The sequence below is a fragment of the Mobula birostris genome, chromosome 13 (assembly GCF_030028105.1).
Source record: "Mobula birostris isolate sMobBir1 chromosome 13, sMobBir1.hap1, whole genome shotgun sequence".
In the NCBI taxonomy this organism is placed as follows: Eukaryota; Metazoa; Chordata; class Chondrichthyes; order Myliobatiformes; family Myliobatidae; genus Mobula; species Mobula birostris.
The window spans coordinates 18454106-18468757 of record NC_092382.1 but is presented as its reverse complement, the minus strand read 5'-3'; the positions used below and the strand labels follow the sequence as shown (position 1 = coordinate 18468757).

The 14652-nt window shown below is 46.4% G+C and overlaps 1 protein-coding gene across 2 annotated transcripts; it reads left to right on the top strand.

The window, feature by feature from the left end:
• The first annotated feature begins 845 nt into the window (after nucleotides 1-845).
• Nucleotides 846-12034, top strand: LOC140207485 (uncharacterized). Of its 2 annotated transcripts, none has more exons than XM_072276007.1 (2): nucleotides 846-896; nucleotides 9819-12034. In XM_072276007.1, the coding sequence occupies exon 2, from the start codon at nucleotides 10226-10228 to the stop codon at nucleotides 11276-11278; it is 1053 nt and encodes a 350-aa protein (XP_072132108.1). In that variant the 5' UTR covers nucleotides 846-896; nucleotides 9819-10225; the 3' UTR covers nucleotides 11279-12034. The 2 variants fall into 2 exon arrangements, with proteins under 2 accessions (XP_072132108.1, XP_072132106.1); XM_072276005.1 differs by lacking the exon at nucleotides 846-896 and adding an exon at nucleotides 5507-5692.
• The last annotated feature ends 2618 nt before the right edge of the window (nucleotides 12035-14652 follow it).

The window sequence follows — 14652 nt, the reverse complement described above, 5'->3', positions numbered from 1 at the left end:
GGATTGCGGGTCACGGAGTCCGGAGTCACAGCAACTACCCGAAGTCGGTGTTGAAAACGCCGCCCGGTGAGACCCCCAACCCGGAGATCCCTTCTCACCTCAACCGATCATCCGGGGCCTTTTGTGCCCCGCGCGCTGGTGAGCTCGAGCTTGGTCGGTTTAACGGCTGGGCTACTAATCACGTGACCAGACCCTCCCCCACCGCTGTCAACAGAGGAGTCACGCGATGCGCTGTTCCCATTGGTCCGAAGTGATGTCAATCACTACTTCCAGCCAATAGCGGAGGCGGACCAGCCGAGAGGGCGTTACCCCCGCTGACTCCGTCTCCCGAACTTTCCGTCACGGCGGGACAACCGTCAAAGTAAATGTCCGCTTTCTGATTTATTTCCATTTCCCTCCGAGGGAAGTTGGGGCGTTTGTGAAGCGTCTCCTGCGGCCGGAGTCTGATGTGTCGCTGAGAGGTAGGAGGAGACCGCTCGGCCCGTCGGTTTGATGCCGGTTCCCCGGGGAGGGAGAGGATGAAGACGGTGAGAGAGGGGGCGGACAGGATGTTTGTCCCGGTGGGGACAGGAGGGGCTCATCTGTGGAAATGTCTGAGCCCACGGTGGTGGCGATTCACCACATTGGGGGGCAAACACCGGCAGACTGTTGCCCTGCAAGCGGGGCCGATGGTCCGGGCAAAGTGACAATTATTTGTGTTTTGTTGAGACTGTACCGGGAATATGGTGTAAAATCCCGCTCCCCACACTAACACGGGTCACACAGACCAAAGAACAAACTGCCGGAGGAACTCAGTGGGTCGGGCAGCATCTGTGGAGGGAAATGGACCGTCAACATTTCGGGCCGAGACCCTCCCTCTGGACTGAGAGTGGACGGGAAATAGTCCGAGAAAAGAGGTGAGGGGTGGGGATGGGGCAAGAGCTGGGGAGTGAGAGGTGGATCCAGGTGAGGGGGAGGTGGGAAGGTGGAAATAGTGACGGGGGTGGGAGGTGAGTGGTTGGGGCAACACGGGGCTGCAGGAGATGGAAATTAATTCCATAGAGGATTAACAAAGAGGTTAGAGAGTATTTGTTATAGAGAGTGCAATGAAGATTCACCAGACTAATCCCTGGAGTGGTGGGGTCATCATATGAAGAAAGATCAAATGCAATAACCCTTTCATTTATAGAATTGAGGACTGAGAGGTGAACACATTGAAATGCACAACATCATTACTGGCTGAACCAGGGATCCCAGTCTCTGAAAAAGGGGGTGGACTGTCCGGGACTGAGATGAGGGGAAATGTCTCCACTCTGAGGGTGGTGAATGTCTGTAAATCCCCACCACAGAGGGTGGTGAAGACTCAGTGATCGTCCTCACATAAAACAGAGGCTGGTAGATGTGTGGAGACCGGAGGGATCGAGGAAATGAGGATTGGGCAGAAACATGTGGCTGAGATGGGAGAGCAGCCACCATTCTGTTGATGGTTAGAGGGGCTGAATGGCCACTTCCTGCTGTTTCTCACTTGATGTTTCAGTGTTCCTGTCCAGTGAGGCAGGAGGAATGTGAATAGAAATTAGAAACATAGAAAAACTACAGCAGAACATAGGACCTTCAGCCACAATGCTGTGCCGAATATATCCTTACCTCAGAAATTACCTAGGGTTACCCATAGCCCCCTATTTTTCTAACTTCCATGTCCAGGAGACTCTTCAAAGTCCCTATCATATCCGTCTCCACCACCATCGTTGGCAGCCCATTCCACACACTCACCACTCTCTGTGCAAAAAAAAAACTTACCCCTGACATCTCCTCTGCACCTACTCCTCAGAACCTTAAACCTGTGTCCTCTTGTGGCAAATATTTCAGCCCTGGTAAAAAGCCTCTGACTATCCACAAGATCAATGCCTCTCATCATCTTGTACACCTCTATCAGGTCACCGCTCATCCTCTGTCACTCCAAGGAGAAAAGGCCATGTTCACTCAACCTATTCTCATAAGACATGCTCCCCAATCCAGGCAACATCCTTGTAAATCTCCTCTGCACTCTTTCTACGGTTTCCACGTCCTTCCTGTAGTGAGGCGAACAGAACTGAGCACAGTACTCAAAGTGGGGTTGACCAGGGTCCTATTTAGCTGTAACACTACCTCTCGGCTCCTAAACTCAATCCCAGGGTTGATTTAGGCCAATGCACCGTACCGCCTTCTTAACCACAGAGTCAACCTGCGTAGCAGCTTTGAGTGACTTATGGACTCGGACCACAAGATGCCTCTGATCCTCCACACTGCCAAGAGTCTTACCATTAATACTATATTCTGCCATCATATTTGACCTACCAAAGTGAGCCACTGATCTGGGTTGAATTCCATCTTCTACTTGTCAGCCCAGTTTTGCATCCTATCAATGTCCGCTGTAGCCTCTGACAGCCCTCCACACTATCCGCAACACCTCCAACCTTTTTGTCATCAGCAAATTTACTAACCCATCTGTCCACTTCCTCATCCAGGTCATTTATAAAAATCACAAAGAGTAGGGGTCCCAGAACAGATCCCTGAGGCACACAACTGGTCACCGACCTCCATGCAGAATATGACCTGTCTACAACCACTCTTTGCCTTCTGTGGGCAAGCCAGCTCTTGATCCACAAAGCAATCTCCCCTTGGATCCCAGGCCTCCTTACTTTCTCAATAAGCCTTGCATGGTGTACCTTATCAAATCCAACGTTCTTCTGATGTTAGCCTTAAACTAGACTGATGTTTAATATTGTGGATCTGTAAAAGATAAATCAGTTCTGTTTCAAATCTCATGTCACAGATACTTACTGTCTCTGCCACACTCACTCTGTACACTAGAGAGGCCACTCAGTCCGTCTGGTCCCTGCCCATGTTTCTGTTCCATATCAGTATTGTAAAATCTAGCCCTGTCGTTCACTTCACCTCTCACTCTCCCCATGATGACAGGTTGCAACTCGTCACTACTCTGCAGGAGAAGAGATTTCCCTTGAACTTCATAGAATCAGAAATCGAGAGCAGATTACAGGCCCCTCGGCTCACAATGTTGTGCCGATCATGTAACCTACTCCAGAAACTGCCTGGAATTTCCCGACCGCATTGCCCTCTATTTTCCTAAGCTCCATGTACCTGTCTATTGGTAATCATTTTCCAATGTTCTATAGATTCAGGATCAGTTCCTGTGGATTGGAGGGTAGCTAATGTTATCCCACTTTTGAAGAAAGGAGGGAGAGAGAAAACAGGCAATTATAGACCAGTTAGTCTGACATCAGTGGTGGGGAAGATGCTGGAATCAATTGTGAAAGATGTAATAGTGGCACATTTGGATAGCAGTGGCAGGATAGGTCCGAGTCAGCATGGATTTACGATGGGGAAATGATGCTTGACTAATCTTCTGGAATTTTTTGAGAACGTAACTATGAAAATGGACATGGGAAAGCCAGTGGATGTAGTGTACCTGGACTTTCAGAAAGCCTTTGATAAGGTCCCACATAGGAGGTTAGTGTGCAAAATTAGAGCAAATGGTATTGGGGGTAGGGTACTGACATGGATAGAAAATTGGTTAGTAGACAGGAAACAAACAGTAGCGATTAATGGCAGAATGGCAGGCGATGACCAGTGGGGTACCGCAGGGTTCAGTGCTGGGACCACAGCTGTTTACAATATATATTAATGATTTGGATGAAGGGATTAAAACATCACCAAGTTTTCTGATGACACAAAGCTGGGTGACAGTGTGAAATGTGAGCAGGACATATGAGAATGCAGGGTGACTTGGACAGGCTGGGTGAGTGGGCGGATGCATAGCAGATGCAGTTTAATGTGGATAAATGTGAGGTTATCCACTTTGCTGGCAAGAACAGGAAGGCAGATTACGATCTAAATGGTGTCAAGTTAGGAAAAGGGGAAGTACAACAAGATCTAGGTGTTCTTGTACATCAGTCACTGAAAGCAAGCATGCAGGTACAGCAGACAGTGAAGCAAGCTAATGGCATGCTGGCCTTCATAACAAGAGGAATTGAGTATTAGAGCAAAGAAGTCCTTCTGCAGTTGTACAGGGCCCTGGTGAAACCACACCTGGAGTACTGTGTGCAGTTTTGGTCTCCAGATTTGAGGAAGGACATTCATGCTATTGAGGGAGTGCAGCGTAGGTTCACAAGATTAATTCCCAGGATGGCGGGACTGTCATATGTTGAAAGATTTGAGCGATTGGGCTTGTATACTCTGGAATTTAGAGGGATGAGAGGGGATCTTATCGAAACATAAGATTATTAAGGGATTGGACACGCTGGAGGCAGGAAGCATGTTCCCGCTGATGGGTGAGTCCAGAACCAGAGGCCACAGTTTAAGAATAAGGGGTAAGCCATTTAGAACGGAGTTGAGGAAAAACTTCTTCACCCAGAGAATGGTGGATATATGGAATGTTCTGCCCCAGAAGGCTGTGGAGGCCAAGTCTCTGGATGCTCTCAAGAAAGAGATGGATAGAGTTCTTAAAGATAGTGGAATCAAAGGTTATGGGGAGAAGGCAGGAACTGGATACTGATTGTGGGCGATCAGCCATGATCACAGTGAAAGGTGGTTCTGACTCTAAGGGCTGAATGGCCTACTCCTGCACCTATTGTCGATTGTCCAAGTGTCTTAAAAGACCCTATTGTATCCACGTCTACCAATGTCTCTGGCTGTGCATTCCACACACCCACCACTCTTTGACATCTCCTGTGCGCCTGGGTCCAAGCACCTTAAAACTATGCCCCTCGTGTTAGGCATTTCAGCCCTGGGAAAAAGCCTCTGGCTATTCACACGACCAATATCTCTCATCATCTTATACACCTGCATGATTTTCTCCAGGCTGAATAAGACGATGAGCTCCCTGTGTATTTGAAGTTCTTCAGTGCTGTGAAATAATTTAGCTAAACTCCTTCTTCGCTGCTCTTTTCAACGTTTTTGGTCATTTTCACTCATTTCAAAGGACTGTGCCTCAGACAGCTGGGTTGTTGCAATGCGCCTCTAAAGTCTGACAGCAGACTAGCGAATGAATCTTCGACGGAGCAGATTCAGAAACCAATGAGATGCCAGCCTGAGTCAGGGCTTTGAGGCTCCAGAGAGCGATGGGGTCTAGAGTTTATGGGGAGGAGGAGGAATCTGACCAGCAGGATGTGCCTATAAATCAAAGATGAGAAACATTTAGAAACATTGATTGAAAAAAAAAGTGGGTTCTGCAAAATACCGGAATAAATCAGCAGATCAGGCAACGAATGTGGAGAGGAATAAATAGACAACATTTCTGCCGAGCCCCTTCAGCATGCCTACACTGAGTACTCCTCTGCTTAGTCGCTGCCTGAACTGCAAAGTTCCTCTAGCATTTTGTGTGTGTGTGCGTCTCTGTATTTCCAGCAACTGCAGAATCTCTTGTGTTTTATATCTACATCTGTAAGGGGATTGTACTTTGGCATTAGATACACGTTGATATTGAGTATATTGTTTATGGGAGCCGCTTTCTGCGTTAAAACAGCTGCTGAATTTTCTACACACACAAAAAAAAGCTATGGACGTGGAACTGGTGCTTGCAGAAACTTTTAATGGCACCGTGATTACCAATAAAGCCCTGCAATATAAAGTTCGCCGTCGCCGAAGCACCGATCAAATGCGCAAGCGTCAGGGCTGTTCCGTTGCCGAATATCACGCATGCGCGCAGTACACGGTAAGCTTAAGGAGATCGGCTGTAGGGAGACTGTTGCGGGGTGGGGAGAAGGGAGATTGGTGGGGTTTCAACACCGACTTCGGGACAGTTGCTGTGAGCTCCGGACTCCGTGACCCGAAATCCTGGGACAGTCCTGCTCTCTTCCCTCTCTCTCAGCCCCACCATCCGTACACGGGCTCCGGGGAGCTTCCGGCTGAGAGGGAATGGGAACCGATGGATCTCTCAGACAGAGCTGAGCTCCAGCTGTCTAAATGCAAGGATTGGGAACTCGGAGAAAGGGAACAAAATCTTTTACATCAGCTGTTGTGAAAATCACCTTCGTTCTGCCTCCAATCACAACCAAGAGAAAATCTGCAGAGAGGGCACAGTTTTAAGGTGCTTGGAAGTAGGTACGAAGGAGATGTCAGGGGTGTTGTGTTCTTTATACGTACCGTGGGTTACTAATAACAAACCATATTCTGCAGAATTGAACTTCTACTTAACAGCAGCAAAACCACGTCTTACACTGCCATGCTTCTCTATCATTCTTGATTTCTGCTCATGTTAGTAACTCTGTCCAGTCACGTCCTGACACGTGATATCACCACAAGGGGTAAGTTTTTTTACACAGAGTGGTGAGTGCGTGGAATGGGCTGCGGCAGCTGTGATGAAGCCGGATAAAATAGGGTCTTTTAAGAGGATCCTGGATAGGTACATGGCACGTAGAAAAATACAGGGCTATGGGGAACTCTAGGGAATTTCTGAAGTAAGTAATGTCTGGCACAGCATTGTGGGCCAAAGGGCCTGTATTGTGTTGTATAAATGGGGAAGTCACTTACCCATGACCTCTGGTTGTCGTCCCACCCAACATCAGTGCAAAAAGCTGCTTGCATTTACCCTATCTATACCCTCATAATTTTGCCTACTTCCAACAAAGCTTTTTTTTAGGTGAATAAGATGATGAGGGGCATTGATCATGTGGATAGCCAGAGGCTTTTCCCAGGGCTGAAATGGCTAACACGAGGGGCATAGTTTTAAGCTGCTTGGAAATATGTACCGAGGGGATGTCAGTGGTAAGTTTTTTTACACAGAGAGTGGTGGGTGTGTGGAATGCACTGCCAGCAGTGGTGGCCGAGGCAGATAAAATAGGGTCTTTTAACAGCCTCTTAGATAGGTACATGGAGCTTAGAAACATAGAGGTCTATGTGCTAGGGAAATTCCAGGCAGTTTCCAGAGTAAGTTTCATGGTTGGAACAACATTGTGGGCTGAATGGCCTGGAATATGCTGTAGATCTCTATGTTCTATGTTGAACAGTGAAATAACTTTGGCTATCCTACAATCCTCTGATAACTCTCCCGTTACTAAGGATGAATTAATTATCTCTGCTGGGGCCCGACAATTTCTGCACTTGCCTCCCATGGGGACCGAGGGAGCACCTTGTCATGCCCTGGAGATTTATCCACCCTCTTCTTTAATCTGTACAGGGTCCACGATTTTAATGCCGCTTTTCCACACTCTCATTGACACTGTGTCCATCTGAGTAAATAGAAATGAAAAAAATATTTAAGATCTTCCCCCATCTGCTTTGGTTCCAGCCATGGATTGCCATTCCGGTCTTCCAGAGGACCAACTTTGTGCCTTGCAATCCTTTTGCTTTTAATCTATCTCCAGAATCCCTGAGGATTATCCTTCATCTTTTCTGCAAGGGGAATCTCATGCCTTCTTTTCGCCATCCTGATTTATTTCTTATACTCCATTTCAACCTGCCTGCCTATCCCTGTTATGCAACTCCATTTTGTGCTTCATCAGGGTCTCAATATCTCTTGAAATCTAAGGTTCCCTACAGTTTCTATCTTTACCTTTTATTCTGACAAGCACATACCCGCTTTGTACTTTCAAAATTTTGCTTTGAAGGCCTCAATTTACCAAGCACACCTTTGCCATAAAGCAGCCTGTCCCAGGCCACAGTTGCCAGATCCTAGTGTCATAATTCCAGGTGTTGATCCATGCCCTGAACACATCTGCCTTTCCTACGCTGCTCCTTGTATTGAAATATACAGGGCTCAGCATATTCACTGCACCATGCTCAACTTTTTCATTCCTGACTTTGTCTGAGGACTGAACAACAACTGTCTCCGCAAACCCTGCACTATCTATTCTGTTATTCAGGCTCCCATTCCCCCTGCAACTTCAGTTTGACCCTCCCCCACCACCACCTCCCATAGCAGCTCTATCACCCCTTTGGCTTTCATCTCCCAGATCAATAAAAAGGAGGTGCATACCTGGTACAGGCAGATTGGAACAAATGGGGTACTTGTGAGATACAGGAAATTCAAGTGAACACTTATGAAAGACAAAGAAGGCATGAGGTTACCCCAGCAGGCAAGATGAAGGAGAATCCTCATGGATTCTGCAGATATGTTAAGAGTGAAAAGATTGCAAGGGAAAAAATTAATCCTCTGCAAGATCAGAATGGTAATCCATATGAGGAGACAAAATAGATGTGGGAGATTTTTTTTTACTCACGAGATGAACACAGAGTCTATAGAAGTGAGGCAAAGCAGCATCAAATTCCTAGACCCTGTACAGATTACAGAGGTGGAATATGGGAGGTGGATCAAGAAGGTTTGGTCACTCAGCACTCAAGATGAGATAGTAAATTGGATGAGACACTGTCTTTGGGAGAAGCCAGTGTGTGGTAGCAGATGGCTGCCTCTTGACCGCATCCTGTGACTAGCGGTGTGCCACAGGGATCAGTGCTGTATCTGTTATTGTTTGTCATCTATATCAGTAATCTGGATGATAGGGTGGTTAACTGGATCAGAAAATTTGTAGCTGACACCAAGATTGGTGGTGTAGTCGTCAGCGAGGAAGAGTATCATGGTTTGCAGTATGATCTGGACCAGCTGGGAAAATGGTTTGGGAAATGGAAAATGTAATTTAATGCAGACAAGTGTGAGGTATTGCACTTTGGTATGACCTACCAAGGGAGGTCTTTCACAGTGACTGGTCAGGCATGGAGGAGTATTGTAGTAAGAAAGGGTCCTGGGAATACAAGTCTTTAATTCACTGAAAGTGGTATCACAGTTAGATAGAGACAGAAAGAAAGATTTCAGCCCATTGGCCTTCATGAACTAGAGTACTGACAACAATAGACGGATGTTATGTTGACTTGTAGAAGGCACTGGTGAAGCCTAATTTGGAGTATTGTGTGCGGTTTTGGTTACCAACCTACAGGAAAGATGTAAAAGAGGTTCAGAGAAAATTCACAAGGATGTTGCCAGGTCTGTAGGACTTGAGTTATAAGGAAAGATCGAACAGGTCAGGACTTTATTCCTTGGAACATAAAAGATTGAGGGGAGATTTGATTGGGGTATACCACTATTATGAGGGACATAGATAGGGATTTTACCACTGAGATGGTGTGGGACTACAACCAGAGGCCATGGGTTAAGGGGGAAAGGTGAAACATTAAGGGGAACATGAGGGGAAACTTCTTCACACCGACGATCATCCAGGTGTGGAATGAGCAAAGAGCACAAGTGGTGCATGCAAGCACGATTTCAACATTTAAGAGGTTTGAGTAGGTGCCTGGATGGTAGGGGTATGGGAGTGGGCAGTTTAAATAGTTCAGCACAAACCAGATGGCCCAAGAACCTGAAATAATACAAAAATTCACTTTAAGTCCTTTTCACAGCTGTGCAGACCAACCATTCATCTCAGCAGGAATTTTTTTATATGGCGTTAACACTGTGGCACTTTAAGTTAATCATATGTAAAAGAAAATCCCAAATGCATGTCAAGAAAGACTATTTGCGTGATACTGTTTCAGTTACTGTGGGGCCAGGCACCCATGCTGCTCAGCAGGAACAGGGAATAATACCAATGGAGAGAGTCAAACTGAGCCAGGTCACAGATTGGAGATGGCAGAAATGCCCCATTTTTATAGAGACAGGAAGAGCATCAGAGAATTGATGGTCATTCCAGATACCAGCACTGTGCCCAGTTAGAAGATGATTTCTCTGTCCATCTCGGGTTGAATCTCACTGTAACAGTGTGATACCAGATCAAACCTTGGCAACTCAAGTAATCTCATCTGAAATGTTGTCCTACACACACTAATGGATTTTGTTATTCTTTTTACAGATTAAAAATGAGAAGGAATTTGTCCCCAGGAATCTCAAACACGACACGCCAGTTTTGCTGTCTCTGTCTAGACATTTAAGAAAAGGAGCAAGGGATTCAATCAGCCATCCTTCCTGCTCAGAAGGTGGGGAGGGATTCACTCGTTCATTTGACCAATTGGTACACCCATTATTTTACACAGGGGAGAGGCTGATCACGTGCTCGGACAGTGGGAATGGATTTACTCGGTCATCACAACTGAAGGTACATCAGCAAGTTCACACTGGACAAGGCCATTCATCTATTCTGTGTGTGAGGAAGGATTCAGTCGGTCTTCCCACCTGTCGACACACCAGTCAGTTCACATCGAGCAGAGGCTGGTCATCTGCTGAATTTGTGGGAAAGGATTCACTCAGTCATCTGACACAATGGCTCACCAGCGTGTTTACACCGGCGAGCGGCCGTTCACCTGCTCAGACTGTGGGAAGGAATTCACTGAGTCATCCAACCTAATGGCACATCAGCGAGTTCACACTGGGGAGAAGCCGTTCACGTGCTCAGTCTGTGGGAAGAGATTCACTTGGTTATCCACACTACAGAGTCATCAGCGAGTTCACACTGGGGAGAAGCCATTCACCTGCTCAGTCTGTGGGAAGAGATTCACTGATTCATCCAACCTACAGAGACATCAGCGAGTTCACACTGGGGAGAAGCCGTTCACCTGCTCAGTCTGTGGGAAGAGATTCACTGATTCATCCACCGTACAGAGTCATCAGCGAGTTCACACTGGGGAGAAGCCGTTCACCTGTTCAGAATGTGGGAAGGGATTCACTCAGTTATCCAAACTACAGATTCATCAGCGAGTTCACACTGGGGAGAAGCCATTCACCTGCTCAGAATGTGGGAAGGGATTCACTCAGTTATCCGCCCTGCAGAGACATCAGCGAGTTCACACTGGGGAGAAGCGGTTCACCTGCTCAGTCTGTGGGAAGAGATTCACTGATTCATCCAACCTACAGAGACACCAATTAGTTCACACAGGGGAGAAGCCGTTCACCTGCTCAGTCTGTGGGAAGAGATTCACTGATTCATCCACCCTACAGAGTCATCAGCGAGTTCACACTGGGGAGAAGCCATTCACCTGCTCAGAATGTGGGAATGTATTCACTCGGTCATCCCAACTACTGGCACACCAGTCAGTTCACACTGGGGAGTGGCCGTTTACCTGCTCAGAATGTGGGAAAGGATTCCCTCAATCGTCCACCCTACTGACACATCTGCGAGTTCACACTGGGGAAAAACCGTTCACCTGCTCAGTCTGTGGGAAGAGATTCACTCAGTCATCCAACCTACAGAGACATCAGCGAGTTCACACTGGGGAGAAGCCATTCACCAGCTCAGAATGTGGGAAAGGATTCATTCGGTCATCCAACCTACTGGCACACCAGTCAGTTCACAATGGGGAGTGGCCGTTGTTATGAATCCCTAGATTTCGTTTCCTGTGGACTGTCATTTTGAGAGAGAGAGAGAGATTAAGAATGGAAATCAGTCTGACTTGCAGCTTGTTTACATCACTCACAGCTTGTTTAGTTTTAACCGAGGACACAGACACTCAGAGTCAGACTGAGATGAAGGAGGATAAATGGAAGGATCAAAACAAGGGAACTAGTGGCCAAGGGTCACTGTTTAGAACTTTCCTATGCCCACAAGGGTGGGTTAATTATCGATTCAGCGAACATCAAATGTGAGGTTGTCACCTCGTTTGATCCATACGAGTGGATCTGATTTGGGGTATCCTGTGAAGACCACTTATGTGTTAACCCTTGCCTGGGTGTGGTGTGGGAATTCACTTGAAGACGATACCCCTTGTGACAAGTCACCTTCAGTGATAATTTGTATGTGGATTTGGAACGACGACAGATAAAATCTACAGCGACTGTTCTTTCGTTTTACCACTGTGGAATTCGACAGAATTGCCTTCTCTTGACATTTACCCTGCACTACAAATATCTCTCTCTCATCACCTATTCTGTGGTTGAACTGAACTTTCATAGTTCACCATCTCAAGACTCCAAGCCTGGTTTCCCCTGAGCTCAATAGTTTGGGAGTTATATTTACACACAAGTACACATAACACTGTTAACTTTTGTTTATCTTGCTAATTACTATATTGTTAGTAGATACGAATAAAGATAGTGGATTTAACATCAAAAACAGACTCTAAGTGTAGTCTATTGCGTCCGGCTCATTTCTAAAGCGTTACGGTTCATAACAAAATTTGGGCCTGCATCCTGGATAGGAACAGATTTGGAGGCGTATTGATTAATTATCGATTTCATTGGAGAAATCCCTTTTGATTTATTTGTGTGTGGAAAATCAGCAGCAATGGATGTTGATAGATTTCTGGAAGCACCAACCTCTGAGGCACTAAAGGACACCAGAAGGATTGATATGTTGAGTATTGCAAAAAGGTTAAAACTTGCTAAGGTGAAATCGACAATGAGGAGGTCACAGATGCAGAGGATAATAGCTGAACATTATGTATCTGAGGGTGTGTTTAAAGTGGAGGAGTTGGAGGTGTTTCCTGGAAGTAAGCCTAGTGAGCTTAGGCTCCCGTACAAGTTAGAAAAATTAAAGATGGAGGCTGTGGAAAGGCAGAGGCAGGTTGAGGCTAGAGAGGCAGGAAAACAGCCATTACTATTCTGCCATCATCCATGCTAGTGTCCCCTTCCAATCAACTTTGGTGAGCTCTTCTCCCATACCTCCGTAGTTCCCCTCACTCCACTAATAATGATGCATCGTGTTGTACCTTTCCCCTCTCAAAGTGCAGGGTGAATTGTAACATGTTATGATCACCAAGTCCACGTTTCCTTTACCATAAGCTTCGTAATCAAACCTGGTTCATTACACAACACCCAATCCAAAATTAACTTTTCCCTAATGGGCACAATTACAAGCTGTTCAAAAAGGCATCTCATTGGTATGTTCCAAATTCCCTCTCTTGAGATCAAACACCAGCCTGATTTTCATGATCAACCTCCACCCATCCCACTCATGGACTGTTTGTCCCACTCCCATCTGGGTAGACTACGCAGCATCCTCACCAGGACGGCCAGCCTCTGGGACAGCTACTTTCCCCAAGCAGTTAGGCTGATAAATGTCTCTACCCAACTAACCCACCCTTCCACACACCAAACACCTCGACTTTATCATTTCCTGTCTGTCATCTTATATGCAGGCATACTTTTATTTATTATTTTATCATTTATTATTATATTGTAATTTGTCCTCTACTGTGCCTATTTTCTTGTTTATTATTTATTGTACTGCCCTGCACTGTTTTGTGCACCTCATGCAGTCCTGTGTAGGTCTGTAGTCAAGTGTAGTTTTTGGGTTATTTTACGTAGTCTAGTGTAGCTTTGCGTTGTGTCACTTAGCCTAGTGTAGTTTTGTGTTGTTTCATGTAGCACCATGGTCCTGGAGGTATGTTGTTTTTACTGTGCACTGTAACAGCAGTTTATGATCGAAATCACAATAAAAAGTGACTTGACTTGACTATACCGAGCGTCACTTTATGGACATACAATCAATCCGTGCACAGTTTACAAGCTGTGGATATATGTTTTTACTATTGTGTTTTTGTGCTGCATTGGAGCCGGAGTAATAATTATTTTGATCCCATTCAGATTTGTCTGCTGGAAATGGAATTAAACTACCTTGAATCTTGAATAAACATTTCAGCAGTCTGCAGCGTCACATTTCTGTCTCTCAGTGTTCCTGCGGCAGAGCGTCACCCGGTGACAATGGAGTCCACAAATCAGGGGCTCCTGTTATTGTGGCAAATCACCACCGGGTGGCAGTGTTGTCCACAAGAGGGAGCAGTTTACAGCGATAAGGAAGGGGTGTAGGGGGCTGGAAGCCAACTCTGCAAGTGGATGAAGTGCCAGACCTGCCCCAAACCACTCTCCCCACCACCAGTCAGGGCCCCAAACAGTCCTTCCACATGAGGCAACTTTTCAACATCGTGCCTGTTGGGGTCATCGGCTGTTTCCAGTTTTCCAGGTGTGGCCTCCTCGACATTAGTGAGACCCGATGTAGTCTCTGCATTCTGCACTCTGTCCCGATGAGATTCTGCAGATATTGGAGATGCAGAGTAACAAACACAAAATGTTGGAGGAAGTCAGGAGGTCAGGTAGCTTCTATAGTGGTGGATAAATCAAAACAGATTTCCTGCAGAGACCCTTCATCACGACTGGAAGTGGGGAGAAGCTGGAACAAGATGGTGCGGGAGTGGAAAGAGTCCAAGCTGGTAGATGACAGGTGAAGTCAGGTGAGAGTGAAGGTGAGTGGGTGGGGGAAGTGGGAGATGAAGTGGGTGGGGGAGGTGGGAGATGAAGTGAGACACTGTGAGGTGGGAGGTGGAAAATGCAAAGGGCTGAAAAGAAGGAATCTGATAGGATAGGAGAGCGGACCATGGGGAAAAAAGGAAGTAAAAGAGGAACCAGAGGGAGACGATCCACAGTGGAGAAGAGAAGTGGGGAGACAGAATGGAGGAGACGGGCGTGTGGGTTGATGAAAAGAAAAGGTGGCGGTAGAAGTTAAAGATATCGATGTTCATGCCGTCGGGTTGTAAACTACCCGGATGTAATATGAGGTGTTGCTCATTTAACCTGCAAGTGGACTCATCGAGTTAGTTAAACAATGAACCAGAAGGGAGAGTGGATTAATAGTCTTCCCCTGGCATCCCTATTAAATCATTCCTCTCTCACCTTGAACCGGTGCCGTCTGGTTGTTGATTCCACAAAAGTGGGGCAAAGGACTGCGCACGTTCCCCATTTCTGTACACTCAGGGTCT

What these genes read in the sequence shown, in the direction of transcription:
- LOC140207485 (XM_072276007.1), top strand. Translation starts at nt 10,226, where the DNA reads ATGGCTCACCAGCGTGTTTACACCGGCGAGCGGCCGTTCACCTGCTCA.